The sequence below is a fragment of the Littorina saxatilis genome, linkage group LG4 (genome assembly GCF_037325665.1).
Source record: "Littorina saxatilis isolate snail1 linkage group LG4, US_GU_Lsax_2.0, whole genome shotgun sequence".
NCBI classification, from domain to species: domain Eukaryota; kingdom Metazoa; phylum Mollusca; class Gastropoda; order Littorinimorpha; family Littorinidae; genus Littorina; species Littorina saxatilis.
In genome coordinates, this window is record NC_090248.1 from 35,761,563 (window position 1) to 35,776,877 (window position 15,315).

At 44.1% G+C, this 15,315-nt stretch overlaps 1 protein-coding gene across 1 annotated transcript in view; it reads right to left on the bottom strand.

Moving 5' to 3' along the window:
• LOC138965576 (wnt inhibitory factor 1-like) overlaps positions 1-15,315 on the bottom strand; it is a 127,852-nt gene that overhangs the window by 19,292 nt on the left and 93,245 nt on the right. The window contains exons 4-5 of the mRNA XM_070337761.1: positions 8,085-8,228; positions 5,445-5,549 (exon numbers count right to left, since the gene is read on the bottom strand). Of these exons, the coding sequence (XP_070193862.1) occupies positions 5,445-5,549; positions 8,085-8,228 (249 nt within the window). The remainder of the gene's footprint in view (positions 1-5,444; positions 5,550-8,084; positions 8,229-15,315) is intronic.

Here is a 15,315-nt window from a genome sequence, read left to right on the forward strand (position 1 = left end):
GGTCTATGCATTTCGTAGCCATAATGTCGGGCACCTTAAAGTTATCGCTACTTTGTTTTAAACTCCTTTCTTCTTTTTTTACATTTAGTTAAGTTTTGACTAAATGTTTTAACATAGAGGGGGAATCGAGACGAGGGTCGTGGTGTATGTGTGTCTGTCTGTGTGTGTGTCTGTGTGTGTGTGTAGAGCGATTCAGAGTAAACTACTGGACCGATCTTTATGAAATTTTACATGAGAGTTCCTGGGTATAATATCCCCAGACGTTTTTTCATTTTTTCGATAAATGTCTTTGATGACGTCATATCCGGCTTTTTGTAAAAGTTGAGGCGACACTGTCACACCCTCATTTTTCAATCAAATTCCAAACTTATACGAAGTGAACGGGAGCATAAGGTCAGTTATTAACTTAACTTGCCTCGAACAGTGAGATAATGAGAACAGTACACAAATACGAACGGCGAGACTCGGAAACTCGAGTCGAGTCAATACTGATCGCCCACGCTCGAGAACTCAAGTGTAGTATTTGAAGTTAAAATCTCCCTCGCTTACAGTGCGACAGAATAGCTCAGTTGGTAAAGCGCCTGATCACTTTCCCTAACGTCCGTGGTCTCGGGTTTGATCCTCTTCGACGGCAAATGTGGTTTTTTCTCAACTCGTAATTCTTGGTTTTTTTCCTTCTCTTCATTCTAAACATTTTGGATGATGTAATGAATCGAAATAACCAAAAAGTTGTATACAAATTGAGTACTTCCAGCGGGACCATTTCCCCAGAATTATCCATTCTATTTTCTGTTAGTAACATCGGCTTTGGTGAAAATGTAATGCCCTATAGGCAACACCGCGACTACATGTAATGATGAGATCAAGAAAACGTACAAAACACAAATGCGAACGGGGAAACCGACGAGTCAACAAATGCTCGATTCGAGAACCCGGACCATGCACGTGGAAGTTATGTTGACAGTTCAAGTTTTAGTTTTTACGCCTTTATTTCGCGTGCCTTGTTGGCAGGGTGGTAAGACGTTTGCCTCCAGAGCCGGCGTTCTCGAGTTGGAGTCCCCTAATTGGCAACACTTTTGTAAAACATTTTTTTCTCAAATTTTGAACTTTTTTTCTTCTTTTCTGAACTTTATTTTCTTGTATTCTATTCTTTTTGATTTATCCCAAAGGTTTTGAGTCGTGTATTAAAAATTGAATATAGTGCGTGGCTGCCCTTGAACAGCTTTCCTAGAATCCCGTATTCTATTTTTAGAACAGGATATCCCCAAGAAAAAGTCAAATGGCAAATGTATCACCGCGTGTCGACTGCTGGTAATGGTAGTAGAGGACTTCTAGCATGATAGACTTCTGGTTTTTATGATTGAACGCACACACACATGCACTATTTTGTAGTCTCTGCTGGCCGCCTAAATATGAAGTTTTGTCGGCCTCTGACGTCACATGGTTCAAAGAAGGGAAATCCAGTGTTCAATCGATACATTTAGTTTTACCTGGAGCAAAGATTAAGTAGCAATTACGTTTTGTGTAGGGATGATCAGCATGCAGTAACCCCATGTAGCCCGGTGCTTCTGTGGCTACCTCCTCGCGCATCAGGGCTATAGTGCAAAAATCCATTGTTTGTAGTTAGGAAACAATGCAAAAGTAACAAAATCAAGTGCATCATGAAGGGATTAAGTATACAAACACAATATGTAAAAGGGAATGTAGCCCCGTGCTTCTGTGGCTACAACAGGGCTCCCCAAAGTGCGCGTCCCTGCGTCCTATACACACTAGAAGCCGAAAACAGGTACTAGAAATGTATGGAGGGGGTCCCGGGACGCACTAACTTTAAAAGAGCGGGTCCTGGGACGCACTAAATTTCCTTTATTGTGCGTACCGTATATACTTTTTCAGACTACAATCGTCAGCTATTGTACACAGCACACTATGCGTGATCACAATATTTTATAAGTGCACCGGGACTTATCGGCTTTTGGACCCTCGGAACCCTCTACATTTTGCAGTGGGGGTCCATGGACCCTCTAGAAATTGAAAGTGGGGGTCCCGGTGTAACACGAGAAAATTACTCCCACGAGATTTTTTCTCCGGAGTAAACATTTCGAACGAAAAAGTTACTCCCTTTACGAAAAAAGCACTCCCCCATTGCACGAGAAAATTACTCCCCAAGACAGGTGAGTTCCGAGTAAACATTTCGTACAAAAATGTTACTCCCCTGACGAATAAATAACGAATAAATTACTTCACCCCAACACGAGCAATTTAACTTCCCATGCCAGGTGTACGAATTTTTTTTACTCCCTTGTCCCCTGTTAGTCTTGGTGGTGGAAGGGGTGGAAGGAGGGTAGCGCGACATTCGTGTGCGCGAGATCACTTATTGGCATTATCCCTTCGCCAGCATCCCATTTTTGCGTACGAGATTTTTACTGGAAGTAAAAAAAAATGGGGAGTAAAAATTTCGTGGAGGGAGTAATTTTTTCGTGCCTTGGGGAGTTCTTTTCTGGTACTAAAAGTGTACTCGGAGTAAGAATTTCGTACGAAATATTAACTCTGGAGTAAATTTTTCGTGGAGTAAAAATTTCGTGTAACACCGGGACCCTCTGGGAGGAGCGTTCGTGAAGAGCCCTGCTACAGTGACATTTCCACGTGTGTATGTGTTCATATTGCTGTTTTCTGGTGAGTACATGTGTATTGTTATCATGAAAAAAGGGAGAAAAGGGGAAAGTGAGCGAGGTAGAAAATGTAGTAGTTCATGTCTGTGAGACTGACACTTTATGACAACCCGCCACCAAACCAGGCAGCATTAGCTGATGTACAAGTGACTGATACCTCGAGTACTTGTGTTAGAAGATACTGTGAACATATCTACCATCATTGCAAATGTGTTGAGCAATATGAACTATCTCACAAAACCCTACAAAATGACATACAACGTGACTATTTTGGGCGTTGATTTTGAAACCACCAAGTCCCAGTGTCATTTTTACCACTGATCCGTATCAACATTTTTCAAACTTTATCAGTCGTCAGGCTGCCAGTTAGCGGTCTCTTAATTTCTCCTAGAATGTCTAAACAAACATGATCATGGTTCCCTTTGAATTTGAGCTGGTCCGTCGCAATTGTAAGTGGTCTCTATTCAGTGTTGCATTATGCATAGTTTATATGTAGATGCTAGTACTGTGTAAGATGCTCTATCACAAATTTCATTTTGTAATAGCAAAGATCCTGGTGATGAGGTGTTCTTAGAATTAGTTGAAGTGCTTGTGCCAAGCTGGCCGTCAATAGTTTATGGCTCAGATTTATGATCATTGCATTGTATTCAGGACTTGTGTTAGAAGATACTGTGAACATATCTATCATCATTGCACATTTGTTGAGCAATATGAAATATCTCACAACTCCTTACAAAATGACATACAACATGACTAGTTTGGGCGTTTGTACGCAGATTTGACCTTTTCCGGTAACGTCGTGACGTCAGAATTGTCGAAATGACCCACTTCCGCAACCCCAATCTCCCATGTACATACAACCAACGTCCCTTTTGGATGTCTGAGCAACCTTCTCCGTAACTGCAATTCCCAGGCCTTTTGGCTATCAGAGCAACCTTCTCTGTACCTGAAACCCACGTCCACATCTTCTCTGTACCTACAACCAACGTCCCCTTTTGGCTGTCTGAGCTAACTTCTCTGTACCTACAAACACGTCATTTTTTTATGTCTGAGCTACTTGCGTTGTACCTACAACCTACGTCACTTTAAAGATGTCTGGGACATCTTCTCTGTACCTACAACCCCGCCCCCGTTGGATGTCAGAGCCACCTTCTCTGTACCTACAACCCCGCCCCCGTTGGATGGCAGACCCACCTCCTCTGTACCTACAACCCCGCCCCCGTTGGATGGCAGACCCACCTTCTCTGTACCTACAACCCCGCCCCCGTTGGATGGCAGACCCACCTTCTCTGTACCTACAACCCCGCCCCCGTTGGATGGCAAAGCCACCTTCTCTGTACCTACAACCCCGCCCCCGTTGGATGGCAGACCCACCTTCTCTGTACCTACAACCCCGCCCCCGTTGGATGGCAGACCCACCTTCTCTGTACCTACAACCCCGCCCCCGTTGGATGGCAAAGCCACCTTCTCTGTACCTACAACCCCGCCCCCGTTGGATGGCAGACCCACCTTCTCTGTACCTACAACCCCGCCCCCGTTGGATGGCAGACCCACCTTCTCTGTACCTACAACCCCGCCCCCGTTGGATGGCAAAGCCACCTTCTCTGTACCTACAACCCCGCCCCCGTTGGATGGCAGACCCACCTTCTCTGTACCTACAACCCCGCCCCCGTTGGATGTCAGACCCACCTTCTCTGTACCTACAACCCCGCCCCCGTTGGATGTCAGAGCCACCTTCTCTGAACCTACAACCCCGCCCCCGTTGGATGGCAGAGCCACCTTCTCTGTACCTACAACCCCGCCCCCGTTGGATGTCAGAGCCACCTTCTCTGTACCTACAACCCCGCCCCCGTTGGATGGCAGACCCACCTTCTCTGTACCTACAATCCCGCCCCCGTTGGATGGCAAAGCCACCTTCTCTGTACCTACAACCCCGCCCACGTTGGATGGCAGACCCACCTTCTCTGTACCTACAACCCCGCCCCCGTTGGATGGCAGACCCACCTTCTCTGTACCTACAACCCCGCCCCCGTTGGATGGCAGACCCACCTTCTCTGTACCTACAACCCCGCCCACGTTGGATGGCAAAGCCACCTTCTCTGTACCTACAACCCCGCCCCCGTTGGATGGCAGACCAACCTTCTCTGTACATACAACCCCGCCCCCGTTGGATGTCAGACCCACCTTCCCTGTACCTACAACCCCGCCCCCGTTGGATGTCAGAGGCACCTTCTCTGAACCTACATCCCCGCCCCTGTTGGATGGCAGAGCCACCTTCTCTGTACCTACAACCCCGCCCCCGTTGGATGTCAGAGCCACCTTCTCTGTACCTACAACCCCGCCCCCGTTGGATGGCAGACCCACCTTCTCTGTACCTACAACCCCGCCCCCGTTGGATGGCAGAGCCACCTTCTCTGTACCAACAACACACGTCCAGCGTTGAAGACAACATGCAAGGAGCATGCTAGCGTGCTCACGCCAATAAAAGCAACTTGACCAGTGAAAATAAACACCTACTGCAACACAAGTTAAAGCGCACTTACTGCGTTTTCTTCGTCGCAGAGCCTAAACTGACTCGGTTTTGTTGCTGCAGAATGTTTTCTTTTGGTCTCAGCGTGTGCTTTAGTTAATGACAAGCGTTGGGGAAGAGGGGTTAATGGGGGTGGTGGGGGAAGATTGGTGACACACAAGCAGCGTAGTGCATGCACGGAGTGCCCCACTTGTAGGGCCAGAGCGTGCAGAGGGCATGTGCACCCGTGCAGATGTCGTGTGTACCTATCTCACAGTGCTTGCCGTGGAAACCTTGCCGACACTGGCACTGGCCGAAGTCACTGCACGTGCCCCCGTTCTCACACTCGCCCAGACACAGTGACGTCGTCGCTTTGACGTCATTAGGAGTGATGTCAATAAGGTTGGCAACAGAAAAGGTGACAGAACAAGGTCTCTTATTGCCTATCCATTCAAGATGATAAGTAAAAGAGGCAGAAAACTGAGGGTGATCTGAAAAGATGTTTTACTGCCCATCGATCCGGGCATCTAAAAATGATGATGGCAACAGAAAAAGAAAAGGAGAAAGGTCTCCCACCGCCCATCCATTCAAGGAAGAAAAAGAAGAAGAAGAAATGATGATGGCAACAGAAAAGGTGATAGCCTTTTTTCTACCGTCTACCAATTCCAGGTGTAGATGAAAAAAAAATTAAGATGGCAACTGAAAAAGTGATAGCCTTTTTTTCTACTGTCTACCAATTCCAGGTAACTGTAGATGAAGAAAAAATGATGATGGCAACTGAAAAAGTGATAGCTGTTTGTCTATCAATTCCAGGTAACTATAAATACAGAAAAAGGGATGATGGTAACAAGTCGCGTAAGGCGAAAATACAACATTTAGTCAAGCTGTCGAACTCACAGAATGAAACTGAACGCAATGCAATTTTTCAGCAAAACCGTATACTCGTAGCATCGTAAGTCCACCGCTCGTGGCAAAGGCAGTGAAATTGACAAGAAGAGCGGGGTAGTAGTTGCGCTGAGAAGGATGGCACGCTTTTCTGTACCTCTCTTCGTTTTAACTTTCTGAGCGTGTTTTTAATCCAAACATATCATATCTATATGTTTTTGGAATCAGGAACCGACAAGGAATAAGATTAAAGTGTTTTTAAATTGATTTCGAAAATTTAATTTTGATCATAATTTTTATATGTTTAATTTTCAGAGCTTGTTTTTAATCCAAATATAACATATTTATATGTTTTTGGAATCAGAAAATGATGAAGAATAAGATGAACGTAAATTTGGATCGTTTTATAAAAATAATATTTTTTTTACAATTTTCAGATTTTTAATGACCAAAGTCATAAATTAATTTTTAAGCCAAGCTGAAATGCAATACCGAAGTCCGGCCTTCATCGAAGATTGCTTGGCCAAAATTTCAATCAATTTGATTGAAAAATGAGGGTGTGACAGTGCCGCCTCAACTTTTACAAAAAGCCGGATGACGTCATCAAAGGTATTTATCGAAAAAAAGAAAAAAACCTCCGGGGATATCATTCCCAGGAACTCTCATGTAAAATTTCATAAAGATCGGCCCAGTAGTTTGGTCTGAATCGCTCTACACACACACACGCACAGACACAGACACGCACACACACACACACACACATACACCACGACCCTCGTCTCGATTCCCCCTCTATGTTAAAACATTTAGTCAAAACTTGACTAAATGTAACAAAAAAGGTGATAGCCTTTTTTCTACTGTCTACCATGCCAATTCAAGGTATTTATAGATGAAGAACAAATAATTATGATGGCAGCAGAAAAGGTGATCGCCTTTTTCCCCACAGTCTATCAAATCCTTAAAAACATGTTGATGGCAACAGAAAAGGGGATATCCTTTTTCCAATTTCTATCAATTCCAGGTACTAATAGATGACGATAAAATGATAATGGCAACAGAAAAGGTAATAGCCTTTTTTCCTGCTGACTATCAATTCCAGGAAACTATAGATGAAGAAACAAATGATGATAGCAACAGAAAGGGGGATGAAAATGGCCTACTGTTTATCTATTCCAAGTGATTTAAACACGAAGAAACAAAATTATGCCTATCCCTTCCTGGTAATCAGACATGACGATAGCAACAGAAAACGTGATAGAATAATGTGTCTTGCTGAAATACGAATAAAAATTGAGGATAACATTAACAGTGATAGATAGATAGTCTACTGTCTACCAATTCCAGGTATTAATAAATGAAGAAAGAATGATAATGGCTACAGAAAAGGCAATAGCCTGTTTCCCCACTGTCCATCAATTCCAGGAAACTATAGATGAAGAAAAAAATTATGATGGCAATAGAAAAGGTGATGAAAATGTCCTACTGTTTGTCCATTCCAAGTGATTAAAAAACGAAGAAAACAAGTATGCCTATTCCTTCCTGGTAATTAGAAATGACGATTGCAACAGAAAAAGTCATAGAACAAAGTGTCTTGATGAAAATTCGAATACTGACTAAATGATGATAAAAAAAGTTGCTAGATTGCTAGATAGTCTTGCTGACTATTTCTTCTCGATAATGAAAAAATGACGATGACAAGGCCAAATAAAAATATATGTTGGTTTAGGGTAACGTGAACAGAAAAGAAAGGGTCGGTAGGTCGGCTTTTTTTAATTTATTTTCTTTTTTATTTTCTTAAATTTAGTCGATTTTAAAGGAGGTTACTTCCCTTAGTCTCGGTATGGTTAGCAAAATGTGCCAAAAGTTTTAGTTTTTTTTAGAAATGAAAAAACAGTTTTAGGGAAAAAAAATAGGGTCGGTCGGGTTACCCTAAACCAACATATATTTTGATTTGGCCCAACAGAAAATCTATTTTTCCGTTATCAAAAAACGAAAGGAAAATGCTACTCGGTGATACTTACCAAAAACCACACACCGCTTTCTGAGTTTAAAGTTGATTGGTGTGCCCGGCAGTGGCTGGTTGAAACGGTTATAGATGGTCAAGCCAAGGACCAAGGAAGCCACGCCCTCCTCTTTCCCCTTGCATGGAATTGTGATCTGGAACACTGGACAACACAAAACTTGATCAAAATACAAGACAGACAAAGAGATACATGCAGAACCCTTTGACGGGGCGTGCCCTGTAATGGCTGGTTGAAACGATTTTACACTACCCGTCATAAAAACTAGGTGCATTTGAGTGCATTTTTGTGATGAAGCCGTTTCTTGTGAAACTAGTTATATGACTGGACAGACCATCCCTTCCCCTACCACATTCAACAAACAGATAGATGTTACATGAAGCAGTATTTATACAGTGTAACAGACAACACAGACACCCCCGACAATCAAATTGACAAAATCAAGGTTCCCGCGTTAAAACCATAACAGCTAAAACTGAACACGTTTTGTGTCATTGGAAAGGACAATCAAATATGTATCGGAAACAGTCAGTTTTGTTCTATCAATTATTGTCCCCATATTAATGCAAATTTAGTAATATTAGTATATCGTACAGGAGAAGAAGAAGAAGAGGAAGACACACACGAAAAACAAGAGGAAGACACGCAAGAAGAGTTCAAAAAACCTCGTAACAACTGATATTGATTTCACAAAAGGACAAACCTAAAATAACTGTACCGCCTACCCTTCGATCACTTTCAAACCAACACTCAACCCAAAACACAAACCAAAACAAAACGCTTAGGAACAGCCAAGCAGTCAGACAGGATTGTTTCCATTCTGAGCCCCAGCCGATACGCGCACAGGTCTACGTTCGGGTCAACAACTACGTCATTTGACAAAAATCAGACGCCCGATAAAGACGTCTATGAAGCTTTTAGGGGCTAATTGCGTCTAGACACTCCTCGCAGCCAACAACAGCACAGCGTGCTGCCTTGCTGTACTTAAAAAAAGTTTTAAAAAAACAGAGAAAAAAAAGAGAAAAAAAGTAAGAGAGAGAGAGAGAGAAACCCGGAAGGTAGGAGGGCTAAAGCAACAACAATCGACTCTCAAGACAGAGAATTGCCCCTTGAACAAAAAATCGACAAAAGAACGAATGAGGAGGAGGAGGAGGAGGAGGGGGGGGGGGGGAGGAGGCAGGGGAGAAGAAGGGCAAATAAAAGGACGTAGAAGAACAAGAAGAAGAACGAAAAGAACAAGAACAGACAAACACACAGCTCGATTCCTATCCCCCGCCCCCCCCCCCCCCCTCTTAACCCCAAACCCACCCCACTCCGCCTCTTACACACAAAAACGTCAAGACAATGTGTCAAAAACGAGCAGGAGCCGAGTAAAGTTTTAGCCGGATAGCAAATTCTCCGAAAAAACAGGGGCAAGGAAAAACACAGTAAATTCTTGGCTGATGTCGATAGCGATATTGGCGAAAGAGGATCTTGTGGAGATATTTGTTGCCGTCAACACTACTTCACCCGGCGCCGTCTTTTCAACATGGCGTTACCCGATGAGCCGACGACGGACTGTTGAGATCAAGGTACGACCTGCCGCTTGTTTTTACCTCACTCCCGCATGACCTCTGTCAATCCAGCAAATGCCAAGCTTTTTAAGATCTTTCTACCAAAAACAAAACAAAACACAAAAATAGCTAACGGCAAAAAGGTACGGTTGCAGTGGCGATATTTTTCGTTCAAGATTTTCCCTTTCACAAACTGGCTGACGAAGAAAGGGGTAAGGTTGTTTTGATTTGTGTTTTTGTTTGTTTTTCTGCAGTGGGGTTATTCTTGAAACTAGCGGTCTCTTCAATAAACTGGCCAACGTAGAAAAGGTAAGATAGTTGTTGTGTTGGAAGTGGAGGGGGGGGGGGGGGGGGCTAGTTTTCTCTCAATCTGTCTGTTTAACAAACTGGCTCAAAGAGAACAAAAACGTGAGATATCAGTCGTGTGGCAAGGGGGGGGGGGAGAACATTTTTATCTCCAGATATCTCTTAAAAAAAAACTGGCTTACGGAGAAAAGGTAAGGTAGACCTATTTAGTGTGTGGGTGTGTGTGTGTGAGTGTGTGTGTGTGGGGGGGGGTGTTGGTGGGGAGTGGCCTGCTTTGTTCTCTTCAGATTTTCCTTTAACAAAATGGCTAAATGTGAGATATATACGTGATGTGTAACAGTTGTTGGTATTTTTGCTGGCTTCACATTTATTGGGAGACGCCATATTGTTCATGACTTTTCTAGAAAGTAGATTTATGACATAAAATGGGGGACCGGTTGATATTTTTACCGAAAGTTGCACGAAGAATCTCTTGATGACAGAACCACGGACAGAGCAATATTTTCCTCTTTTTCTTTATCTTTCAGTTTTTTTCCCGTATCCTGTAATTGGTTGTATCTCTTCATATTTCCCGTAATGTTCACTTGGCAAAAATACTGGCTCACCTTGAGAGAACACATGTCTGCTTCTGTTTGGGGACAGTGTAACTTTAAACAGCACAGAACGGTCACTTCACTGATGACTCAAACAGACTCATTGCCACCAACTAATTGCCCGCACTCCCGAATGAACTAAAACTGAATAGATGGCTGACCATTTCATACATATGCATTAGGCAGTCAATCTCGGGGGTGTGGCGGAGGGACTTTGGCTGGTCAGCAATGACAGGGGTGCGTCATACACTGTCCATTTCTTGCAGATGACCCCGAGAAAGGAGTGACAATGAAATCGTGGAGCAGATAAGATTAACCCTTCAACAGCGAGGATACCCCATGCTGATTACACCAGGATCACTTGCGTCGTCGCTGTAAAGCCTGATATTTAATTGTGCGAAGTGTACTTCACGAAGCTCGCTGCACGAAGCTTCGGCAGGGCCGGACTAGGCTAAGAGGAGGGGGGGGGGGGGTTGTCAGTGGTGGTCCAGGGAGATGTTCCCCCTGGCGAGATGTTCCTCCTGTGGGGGTCAGGAGGCGAAGCCCCCTGAAGCTGATGGGTAGGTCATATTCTGAGATAGAAAAATGGTCGCTTCTTGCATGAAACGGCATAAAATATACAATAATAAAAAATGTTTTAAATAAGTGAGGTACATGTTTAGGCTAGGGGGGGGGGGGGGGGGTTGCGCAACCCCCATAACCCCCCCGGTAGTCCGGCCCTGTTCGGCATTGAATTTTTGGTAATTTTTGTTCGCAAAGTGAACTGCAGGCTCCATCAAGGAAGGTTTAACGCGGCACTCGTCGACATCTTTCTTTATTCGTGTTTACGTGGCTAGGAAATGAAGGCCGGTGGTGAAATTCTAATGAACATTTGAAATCATGTTCACCAATCATGTGTCTATCTGCCTGTGAAACCATGGCCTTTTTAGATGTAAGTCAACAAACTTATGACAGTTTTCAAGAAATGTCCAGAAAGTCCCGCTCATAACTTCTGGACGGATACTGAACATGTTCTAAAAGTCTGGAAGCTATTCTTTCCGCTATATTTAGTGAATACCAGTTTACAAAACCCTCTGGTGTAATCTCTTTAAAATCACGACGATACTTGCTTTCACATTTGACCGTTCCTGCTGCCAAAAGTCAGGGAAGGTGCTCAACGGTTAAGTATAGCATTGCCTTGAGCGAACACTTTGTTGCTGGCTACAGGAAAATTGACGTACATGCCGCTAAATTAACATGGGAACAAATCTAAGCTATCGGAATGATTTGCCTACAGCGGCACTTAAACGTTGTCTCTTTACCACTAAACTGACTTGCAGCAGGCTGGAGGAATTAACGTTTGAGAGGCACATCTGACACTGATTACAACTCTTTAAGTCTACAAGGGACAGACAATTAAGCTAGACCATTTTGTGAGAGAGGAGTGACGATTCAATCATTGCATGCATAGCGTTCCCGCTACCCATTCTGATTAATTAAATTCGTCACTCGTGGAATCAACGGGTTGGGATAACTAAACATTATTAAGCCGTACAGGAAGCTTTGAAGAACAAGACCAAAAATGAATGATTCGATATAGCATAAAAATATTTGGTAACTTTTCCCTAGTTTTGTGGGCAAACATCAATACACACATCCGTGAGTTATAATTCACACACACCCCTTACGAACGAATGAAAGTAAGGCGAAAAGAAAAGACACTCCACCATAATTTTAAGGCGTACTCGAGCACACATGTAATATAGGCTCCCCGCCCCCTTCCTCCCCCCCCCCCCCCCCCGCCTCCTCCCCCAACCCGGTTGGTAACGTTGGTAACCGAAGCAGCACCAACGTACACTGGAAGAAAACTTAATCTGGCATCAATTTGAGTGTTCCTAACCTTGACCTATAATTGAATTGCAACGGGGAATCCATAACTGTGACTGAACATACATGAATTAACCGCATTCCAGTAATTAAAACAATTACGACCAGCACCGAAAGAGCCTATCCACGAACTATTGATTCACGGAAGCAAAATGCGTTTGTTTTTGCTTCCACTTCGATTTTGTGCAAGTTTTTTCTGCTTGTTTTTTAAGTTGTCGGGTATGCGTCTATCTGTTATTTCTTGCTTTCGTTGTTGTGTTTTGATTGGTTGGTTGGTTGGTTGTTGTGTTTTAATTGGTTGGTTGGTTGGTTGTTGTGTTTTAATTGGTTGGTTGGTTGGTTGTTGTGTTTTAATTGGTTGGTTGGTTGGTTGTTGTGTTTTGATTGTTTGGTTGGTTGGTTGTGGCCTTTTATGGATGTGTGTGTCGTCGAAACAGTCGTTCTGTAAAATCTTTGCCCAAAACGATTAAATATACAGAGCTCATACACCCCTTGCACATACTAAACATGATTATTGATTGAGTGTGTATGTGTGTGTGCGTGCGTGCGGGTGTACGTGCGTGCGTACGTGTGTGTGTGCGTGCGTACGTGCGTGCTCGTAAGTGTGTGTGTGGTGTGTGTGGGTGTGTGTGTGTCTGTCTGTGTGTCTGTGTGTGTGTCTGTGTGTGTCTGTGTATGTGTCTGTATGTCTGTGTGTTTCAGCTTCAATTCTATTTTCCTTGCGCCAAACCCAGCTTTCATCACATAACTACACATTCCTCTTTCGGATATTTTACCCCCGGTTATGCAACCAGCTCACAGCAAAGCAAAGAAATTAACGGCAAGAAGAAAAAGGTGACAAAGGCGGAGAGGGTTGTATTGGGGATAGGAGGGTAGTCTGGAGGCATAGGAAGGGTTGGGTGGTTTGGGGGGTTACTTGGAAAGGTAGGCAGGGGGGGGGGGGGGGGGTTGGGGTCAGTATCCTCCGTAACTGACAATCAAGGCATAACTACACCTTTCATTCACACATTAAAAAAACCCACTTCGAACGCAAGCCAGTCAAACTGAACCAGTTTAAAGAAATAGAATTTGAAAGAAAAATAGAAAGAAAAAAAACACAGTTTAAGTTCACACCTTCATGTTGCCAAATAGTGTGTGTGTGTGTGTGTGTGTGTGTGTGTGTGTGTGTGTGTGTGTGTGTGTGTGTGTGTGTGTGTGTGTGTGTGTGTGTGTGTGTGTGTGTGTGTATGTATTTAGGGGTGGGGGTGGAGGGTGGCCCTAAAACACCAAAAAGGTTAGGAAGATACGACCTTCTGGTACAAAGACCAGCAGAGTCTACTCACCCCCCTCCGTGGCGAGGTGTGAACCCTGACTCACCCCCCACTGGAGGCTGGAAGGGGTGTGGATTAGAGGCAGTTATGTTTTCAAGCCCGGCCATAATCCGTTCCATGGTGGCCTCTTCAGCCAATTTTGCCAACAATTTGCCGTGTACCCTCCCACCCTATACTACCGCCTGCCAAGCAGACGGCCTACCACCGGGGCTAATTCCCGCCATTATGCGCTCTATGGAGGAAGCATGTAAAGCCATGTGCTGCGCATGAGCGTCGGCTGATTACTTCCTGACGACGCCGTGACGTCACGGTCACGTGTCCATTTTGTGAAGGCGTCTTTTTACGTCACTCGCTGACATTTTAGCAGGCAGGAACAAATTAAGTCACTTTTGATGTTGGCCTGAGCTTAGCCAACGTTTTCATTGACTGGGCGGGGCCGTGCAGAACATTGGTAGGGGTGGGGTGGGGTGGGGGGGGGGTGTTGTGCAGGATTTGGGAGTGTGTGTGTGTTGCGCAGGACTGATTTAATGATTTGAGAGTGGGGGGGGGGGGGGGGGGGAGGGGGGAGAGGTAGAATAAGGAAGTTCGAGGAAGAACGGAAAAGAGAGGGAGAGATCAAACTAAAAATAATGTGTATAAAAAAAAATCCCACTCTGCATTGCAAGCAATCAGGATGTTGAGTTTTGGTATGTATCCAAGTGGAGAGATAGTCCTGTCCCACGTAAATGCCCGTGTAGATCTTCGATATATAGTGATTTTTTTTGGATTTTTTTTAAATCAACTTTTAACTTAAAATTAATAGGGGGTATGATCTCAAAAGACACTTGATAACCCTTACGTTGTCATGGGCGAGGTCTGCATCTGAGGGAAGTGTTGAGGAAGGGCTTTTTATTGTTTGAAATAATTATAGTTCTTTGAACCGTAACCGCTCAGAATGCCATCCCTTCCCCACAAGGAAGGACTTTGCCTTTAAAAAACTGTTGTGTACGTGACCGCGCCAGCCTTAGGTAACAGCCCGGTTGTTCAGCTCTCCCGGAATACACAGCTGGCAGAGAACAGGTAGACATTGCAGGTAGACATTGCAGGTAGGAGTCAACAACAGTGCAGCTAAACACGGCCCGGGAGCATTTACCTGCCAACTTTTCACCTCCGTCTTTATGGGAAATTCCCATGGAAAAATGTGTCTGTCATTGTCTTTGTTCCAATGTACACAAAAGAGCGGGTTAAAAAAAAAGAGGGTGGGGATGGGGAGGGGGGTCAAAAAGTGGCAGTTGCTGTGGAACTGAACTTAACACGCGCACACATACAGATATTCACAGACACACACAGTCACACGCATATACGCACACACGCATGTATGTGCACTTATACACGCACACACGCATATATGTGCGCATATGCACACGCACACGTCCACACAAATCCAGACACAGACATGAGTAAGCTACAATTACTTTCTTCTCGGTTGAGCATTTGTTTACACTGCCACAAATCTGTCGAGGTTTTTACACGTGATAAAACCAGTCTTCCAAACTAATCAAAATCAACGTTCTGCCGAGTACATTTTGTTTGTCTATGTTCAGTAAATTACAAGAGTTTCAAA